General features: G+C 42.2%; 1 protein-coding gene across 1 annotated transcript; it reads left to right on the forward strand.

Annotated features, from left to right (window-relative positions):
* Positions 1 to 1,381: 1,381 nt before the first annotated feature.
* On the forward strand, positions 1,382 to 8,256 carry CSUI_006312 (uncharacterized protein; the record flags this gene model as incomplete). The annotated part of the gene is made up of 5 exons (XM_068066475.1): positions 1,382 to 2,949; positions 3,825 to 4,462; positions 5,856 to 6,023; positions 6,474 to 6,569; positions 7,582 to 8,256. Coding segments are annotated over exons 1-5 (1,674 nt in total), but the record flags the coding sequence as incomplete, so codon positions are not given.
* Positions 8,257 to 8,555: the final 299 nt, after the last annotated feature.

The raw sequence follows: 8,555 nt of genomic DNA on the forward strand, positions 1-8,555 counted from the left end.
GCTCTCCTACAAGCCTGCCCACCCTTCTTAGCGTCGTTTCTAGGAGGAATGCGCCGCTGCTTCCACTGCATATGGATGGTGGAGGCATCATGGCATTACTACCATGGCACAACTTTTGAGCCAAAAAGAGAGAGAGTTCAGGGGGAGCCCAAAAAAGCGGCCGGCGATGGAGGAGGAGGGAGGGGGGGGGTTCCCAGGCTGTGGGTCTGCAGGATCGCTAGGTGAGAGGCGACAGACGGCTGGGAAGCAGACGAGTATGCGATGTGTAAGAGGTGTGAATGATTGAGGAAAAAGAATGAAAGAAGAGAAAAAGAGTGAAAGTGGAGAAGATGTGAAAGGAAGGCTGTGAAGAAGTTGGATGTTCCGACGAGTCCAAAACGAGCTCACCGTATTCACGGGTGTGTGTCACAGAGAACTCATGCACACATACGCATACATCGTTGCTCTTGTGTTCGGGTGTATGTACACCAACCTAGAGAGCATCATGGGAAGGAGAACTGTGAACAGAAGAAGAGAAAAGCATCAAGATAGATAGATAGATACGAGAAGGCTTTATTATGAGTATCAACACACTCATGGAGAAGTGACGGCAGCACGAAAGGGGGGGTGGGACAGCTGGATGCTCTTCGTACTAAGTAATCTATCGACCTCCGCAGGCAGTCTTAGGGTGTCCTCTCTTCAGGGCATTCTTTCTTTTGCTCTTTCTCTGAAAGAGAAGAAGCTTCGGTCCTAGTATCTCCTCTAATACACGGTCTACCGATGGCCTCTGTTACGTTATAAGACTGTCTGGAACTCCCTCTCCGTGGTATGTGTGTAGATCATCTTCTTTCTCTATCCTCAGGTGAGAAGGGGGGAGCTTCCCTCTCGAAACGCCATTATATCTTTCCCTCTTTTCTTAGCCTGCTATGATGAGTCGGCTTCTGAAAAGATATCTAGCTTTTTGACAATGCGAACAGGTAACGAGAATGAGAAGGAGCGCTTCCCCCCCCTGTTTTCTGTTTCTCTCGAACCTATCTCTCCAAAGAGTGAATCGCGAAGGCAGAGAAATCCAACTTTGTCTTTCTTCGCGAGAATAGCCACTCCCGGCAGTAAGAAGAAGTTACAAGGGGAAAAGACAGACGGCCCCGGAAAGACATAGGGTGTGCACAACTACAGCTTGTCCCTCAAATATCTCTACAAAGCCTCGCCTAGCCCACCTCACATTATCGCCACACACAGATGTCTTTTTCTTCTCTCCTTCTCCGCCGGTTCGTCCGTTGATAGCAAGAATGAGGAGAAGAGGCGAAAGGAGTCAATCGTAGTAGAGAACAAACGATGGATATTTGGGTGCATGCAATGAAAAAAGGTCCTACGCATTAGATGCAGAAGAACGGGAGGATATGCAAAGGATGTGAAGAAGGAAAGAAAACGATTCTCATCAAACACTTCTTCCACTTGTCTATTTAAGTTCACCTCTTGTTTCCGTTGCTGTTTGTCTTAAATCGTCATACATATCCCCTGAGGTGTACATACACCCGGACGGCTTCACTCCTCTCTGCAAGCAAGCATGAATCGATTCTCCCTTCTTTCGCCCTCCACATCTGACTAATTTAATTTCTTCTTCTTTCTTTTCTTATCATAGAACGTACATCTCCATTCCCAAGACTTAACTCTAGCTTTGTTTTTTCTCTTCTCTCCCTTCTGCAGAACTTCCAACCTACACAGTATCTACTTATCTCTCCTTTTCCTTACTCCTTGTTAGTCTCTATCTGGGACAAAACAGCAAAGAGAGTTTCTTTCTCTTCTTCTCCCACCCTATCTCTCTACTCCTACCTGAGAAGCTTGCCTGCTTGCGGCCCTTTCAGCTCCTTCTCCGTTTCAGAAGAGAATCTTCTGTTCTTTTCTCTTCCTTCACATCTTTCTGTAGACGGAGATCCGTCAGATGCCCCCTGTAAAACATGGGTGAACCGATTTCTTTCTCTATCGATTGAGGTGTATATACACCCCACTCTCTTCTCTCTCTCCAGATGGTCTTCTCTCTCTGAGGTGTCGATCTTCCTGTCTCCGATGAGGAGTCTTTATACTTCTTTTCTTTGTTTCTCTCTCTTCATTCATTCTTTCTTTTCTTCCCTCCCTATTCTCTAGCTAGACACGTCTTAGTTTCCCCCTAAGAAGTTTGCTTTCTTCCCCACCAACTTCGGAGCTCATACAGCTTACAAATTTCTCCTGGCTTCTTCTCTTCCTCTCTTTCTTCTGATATCATTTTCCTTACATTTCTTTCTCTTTCTCTCTCTTTTCTTCTTTCCTGCGCCTTTCGATTCTGGCTGTGCAACCTTTTATTTGTCCTAGCGTCCATCAAGTACCTCCAGTGTATGTACACCCAAACCTTTCCTAAAATCTTTCTTCCCTTTCTGTCACTCTTCTCTTCTTTCTCTCTTTCCTTCTCTCTTCTCCACGCATGCAAGGACATCTCTACTCTTCTTCTTCTTCTCTTCCTCTCTTCGCTTCACACCTACTCTTTTGAACTTCCTCTTCTTAGGAACTTCTCAAGAGAGAGACAAGGAGAGAGACAAGGACAAAGAGAGAGAGAGAGAGAAGTAGGCGAGTGTTTCAGAGAGCGTAGGGCTTCCACCCTACGTGGAATATTTGCCCTTATGAATCTTCCACTTAAATAAGAGAAGAAAGCAATTCTTCAGCAACCCGAAGAGAGGGGCAGAGACCCGTAGAAAGTAAGACTACTCAGTATAAATAAGAAGAAAGAGAAGTCTGTCGAGAAGATTGATGACGATGAGAACAAGAAGTGAAGTGTAAAGACACTTCTTCTCATCTTGTTTCTCTCGAGGATCTAGAAAGAGACGCACAAGAAGAAGAAGATGACGGGAGAGGGAGAAGAAGATGAAGGTTATGTTGAGTTTGATGTAGCAGATGTCTCTTTCTTTTCTCAGCTTCTCTCTGTAGTCTTGCCAAATTGTAAGTCTTCCCAGTTAGCTCGCTTCTTCCTTAGAGACAAAGAAATCCTACCAACTTACCAGTCGTCTATCATGGCAGGTATCAGCCTCGAGATTGCTCCTCATACAAGATCCAAGTCTATCCTTTTCTTCTCTCTTTCCCCAAAGTCGCGTTCTGCTTGCATGCATAAACCAGTCTAGCCCTCTTCTTCTGTCTATCTATGCAGATATGGTTCTACTCATCTATCTTTCTTTGTCTATCTATTTATCTCTCTTTGCTCGATGTCTCCCTAACCATCTATAATCTATCTGCCTATCCTTACTCTATCTCTCTATCTGTAATCTATCTATCTATCCATCTTTGATCTATATATCTTTGACTTACCTCTCTATCTATCTATCTTTAATCTATCTATCTCTAATCTATCTATCTCTAATCTGTCTATCTATCTGTCTTTAATGTCTGTCTTCAACTTCTCGTGAATCTGCCTCTTTCTTTAGACTTCTTCTCTTTTCTCTTCCTACCCTCTCGTGGTCCTCTTCTCGCTCCCCCCCTTGTCTCAGCCTCTTTTCGCATCCCTTCGTCTTTCAATTTTCTTCGCTTCATGAGTTGTGTAGCTATCTTTGTATGTAAATCTATCCATCTATCCATCTATCTTTAATCTCATTCAGTCTATCCTCTCTCTATAGATGTCTCTAATTGAGAGGGCATTCTCTCTTTTCTTTCTTCTTTTCTTTCTTACTCCTTCTCTCTCTTTGTGCTACTTCACCCCTCTGTTTCTTCATCTTTCTTTCTTTCTTTCTTTCTTCTTTCTCTTCTATTTCTGTCTTTCTCTTTCTCTCTCTTTCTTTGTGTTCTTCTTCATCTTCCTCCCTTCTTTCACTTCTCCCCCCTAGCAACGGGAGCAAGCAGTAGTACTTCTTCTGCTGCGAGTAGTAGCAGTAACGCTTCTTCTTCTTCTTTGTCTCATGGAGGACATGCAGTCTTTGCCGATGTAGGCCCTAGTAGTTCTACCCGCCAAGGAAGAGGAGAAAGAGAGAGAAGAAGAAGATCTTTTCTCGAATCTTCTTCTTCTAGTGACGGAGGGGACTGCAGTTGTTTATACATTAGCTGGACTGAGAAGGAGATGAGAGTGCGTGGCGTGTCAAAGGGTAGAGATGTCTATAGTGAGGTGACTATCTCTTCTTCATTCTTTCTTTCTTATATCTACAAGAAAGAAAGAAAAGGAAGGGCAGAAAGAAGAAGAAGAGACAAGGAGATGGTGACGGGACCAGGCAGTCTTGTTGGAGAGGAAGGATACGAACACGATAGAGAGAGAAGAAAGAAAAGAAAGAAAACAGCACAAGAAAAGGATCAATGCAATCGTGAAGAGACAAGAGATGATACACAAGAAGAAGAAGAAGAAAGAGACAGTGACGCTGGAGATATACAAGGAGAAGGTGATTTGGAGGAAGAAGAAGAAAGAAGAAGAAAGGAGCAGGTTATGATACCTGTGAAAGAGCTTCTCAATGCTCTCATGTTATTTGGTGATCATGTACGTACATTGACCGGGGAGACAGAGAAACGAGACAGAGAGGAAGGCTGTAATTGCATGCATAGTGAAGATAGAGATTGACTGAATCTTCATTAGCTTTTCTTTCTTCTTCTCATCTTTTGCTACTTAGTAGAAAGAAGTAGAATGAAGAGGGAAGGAAAGAAAGTCTTGCGAATTATCCATAATGAGAAGTTACGGCATGAAAACAGGACTGTCTATACACCGCAGAGTTGCAGGCATATACAAGGAGAACAAGCCGAGAGAAATGTACATGCATACACATAACAGACAAGTCCCCGTCTATCTCCCTATGCATAACCTATACAAATGGATACGTATACGTACTCCATATAAGAAACCCGCAGCCCTGTACATCTATTTGCCTAACTATCTCCATCTGGCCATCCTCATCTATCTATCTATCTTTAATCTATTTCTATATCTATCAGTCTATCCATCTGTCTATCTATCTATCTATTTATCTGTCTATCTATCGACCTAACTATCTATCTGTCTATCTATCTATCTTCAATCTATCTATCTATCTATCTATCTGTCTATCTATCTATCTATCTATCTGTCTATCTATCTATCTATCTGTCTATCTATCTATCTATCTATCTATCTATCTATCTATCTATCTATCTGTCTATCTATCTATCTATTTGTCTATCTATCGACCTATCTATCTATCTTAGTATGTGAGACGTATCATGTAGGGTAGGGTGCCCCGGGATATGTTCGTTTCGCTTCTGTAGTAGATAAGATAGAGATAGGATAGAAACTCTCTCTATAGAAAGGATCAATAATGAGAAACTGATAAGCATGCATATATATATATATATATATATGTAACTACTGTCTTGCACCGTATGTAGGATAGTGAGGGCTATATATATATATATTTCTTTTCCTCTCCCTTCTTCTCACATAAGTTATGGATCTCGTACAGAAATCTGTAGGATGCCGCGCTCTCTCTGCTTCCTCGCTAACCTCGTGCGTAGAAGACAGAAGCATGGAGTTCTCCACCCTTCTGCATACGTTCAACTTTATTCCCCTTCCTTGCTGTCTCTTCCTCTGTCTCTTTCTCTTATTCTATCCATTTTTTAGATTCGTCAAAGCCATCTACATATGTAATATAGGCACATACACATATATCTATCTATCTATCTTTAATCTATATATATATATAAATGTATATACATAGAGAGAGGGAGACTTTAGGTAGTATTGGAGTGAGGAGTAAGAATTCTCAAGTCAGGCAGAGTCCCAAGTGCATTCATTATGCATGTCTTCTTGCTCTTCATCCTCACTTCTGTCCTTTGCTTTCTTGTTCTTCTTCTTCTACTACTTTCTTTCTTTCTTTTCTTTGACTATCTTGTGTATTTTTCAGGCTCATCTCCGCATGCGGTACACATTCAATGAAGGTGTACTATCCTTACTTCTACAAGAACGCCTAGAAGAAGGAGGAGGAGGAGGAGGAGACAAGTGTGGAGGAGGGGGAGAAGAAGAAGAAGAAGCAGTCTCAGAAATCTCGATCAAAACCTTCGATGTCTCGGAGGTACCTCCCCTCTATACATGCAAATTTTTACCCATCCACACACAGAGAAGAAAAAGAAGAAGAAGAGAAAGAAAGAAGACGAAGAAGATAGGAAAGAAAGAAGGAAGAGATACGTCAAATGACTGTCCTCCTCATCCTTCTCCTTCCGCAAAACACGGAGGTCTTCCCAGACAGAAGAGATATAGAGAGATAGATACATACATAGACATGTATATCTCATACCCATGTCCACATATGGATAGACTGAATAGACGGATTAAAGACAGAGAGATAGATAATTAGATAGGTAGAGGGACAGATCAAAGATAGATAGATAGAGTTGAGTAAGTGGAATTCAACGGGAGAAAGAGGAAAGAAAGAAAGAGAAAAGAAAGAAACCTCCGCGCATGTTTCGTCTCTAAGATGGCGTTGAGTTGTGCTGTCTTTGTATGTTGGGACTTGTTTCTGTAGCACGAACAGCTACCTGATCTACGAGCTTTCTGGCCCTACTCCTATGCATCTTCTTCTTCTTCTCAGAGATCCTCTCCAGATTTCCTTCGTATGAATGTGAGCTATCTACGGGCCCCTCGTCTTCTCTTCTTTCTTCCTCTCAAAGACTCATCTATACACAGACAGATAGATAGATAGATACGTAGATAGATAGATCAAAGATAGATTAAAGGTAGGTAGAGCAAGGATAGATAGATCAAGGACAGATAGATACGTGTTTCTGCGGATAGATGTCCATATAGATCTAACATGTGGTATCATACCTATGGAGGGGATAGATAGGGGAGGCATGCGCACGTCCATTGTCTGAAGTACCTCACTGCATGCACGATAAAAGTGACCTATATCCATATATGAATCTGTCCTCGAGTGTACAGCTTCTCTCAGATCGAGAGAAAGGTTGAAAGGAGAGCATTTTTTCTGCTCATACTAGAGACTAAGTCAAGCAAGACACATTTCCTCCTCCTTCTTCTTCTTCTTTCCTCCATCCACACGGCTGTTTCGCGCTCCGCATACGTCTTTTTCATCTCTAGGGAAGGATAGATAGATTGATAGATAAAGATAGAATACAGATAGATAAAGAAGAGATAGATAGATGAAAGATAGATACATGAAGAGTGGATGGATAGATAGATGATGTAGAAGAAGAGGAACAAGAAAATAGGGTGTAGTATTCCATTCTGCTCTCCTTTCAACCTTTCTCTCGATTTGAGAGAAGCTGTACACTCGAGGACAGATTCATATATGGATATAGGTCACTTTTATCGTGCATGCAGTGAGACGTTTCTTGCTGCAGAGTGATGTGACTTTTCTTTTCTTCTCTTTTAGTTGTGGTAGCTGACGTCATGTTACGTCAGCCGTGTCGCATTCTTCTTCGGAAGAAAATACCAGCAGCAAAGAAAAAGAAGAAGAAGAGAAAGAAATAGATAAGTCTTTTTTCCTTATGCACACCTATAGAGAGTGCTGTGTAGTAGCCCTCTCTCTCCTTTTCTCTTTCTCTCTCTTTTCTTTTCCTTTCTTTCTCATCTCTTTCTTTCCTTTGTGCTTTTTCTTTCTTTCATTCTTTCAGCCGCAAGTTCTTCGTGAGGTTTTTGTTGATCTTCTTGGAGGAGGAGAAGAAGAAAGTGGAGGAGCAGCGGCAGCAGGAGGAGGAGGAACGTCGATTTTCCCTCCAGCATCGATTGCTTCTTCTTCAGCAGGAGCTAGCCATCATAGTAGGAATCATGCTAGTAGTAGTAGCTATCTTAGCGGTGCAGGTGAGATTCTTTTATGTGTGTATCCTCCTCCTTCCCAGTTTCCCTCGATAGAAGGACAAGAAGAGGAAGAAGAAGAAAGTTGCCGTCAGAGAAGAAAAGGAGGAGAAGAAGAACACGAGAGGAGGAAGAAAAAGAAGAATAGCATAGATCGAGAGATAGATGCTGAACCTGACGAGCTGCGAGAAGATGAAAGAGAGAGAGAAGAAACTCGAAGAAAGAGAAGGAAAGAAGATTCGCTTCTTGCCACAAGGACAAGAAGTGCTATACAAGAAAGCATCTCCCCGACAATTATGCGCCTGGTACGTGCCGTTTATTCTCTGATATATCAAGAAAAGAGCACAGATACACTCAGCCTTCCTCTTCAACTTTCTTCTTCTTCTCCTTCTTCTTCTTCTTCTCCTCAGTGCGCGTCTGTTCTTCAACAGAGACGTTTCTCTCGTCTCTTCGCTCTCTTGCATGCAGCAGTAGTGAATGATGGCATTCCAATGCTGTACATACACTCCACCAATATCGCTACTTACCTACCCTATATATATAGAGAGAGAGAGCTATGTATGTACGAATCGATCTATCTACGTTCAGTCTCTCTATCTCTATGGTGTCTTTTTTGAGGTATGTAGCTATCTTCAGTCTATCCGCTTTCCTATCTATCATGAATGGATTCGCTAGCTGTATCTGATTTGTCTAAACCTTGAATGCCGTAGTGCCTCTCTCCCCGCACTTAGAGGGAGTATCTCTCTTCCTATAGAATCGCTGTATCTCTGTATCTCTATCTACATCTCTCTCT

The sequence above is a fragment of the Cystoisospora suis genome, assembly GCF_002600585.1.
Source record: "Cystoisospora suis strain Wien I chromosome Unknown contig_3163, whole genome shotgun sequence".
Classification (NCBI taxonomy): Eukaryota; Apicomplexa; class Conoidasida; order Eucoccidiorida; family Sarcocystidae; genus Cystoisospora; species Cystoisospora suis.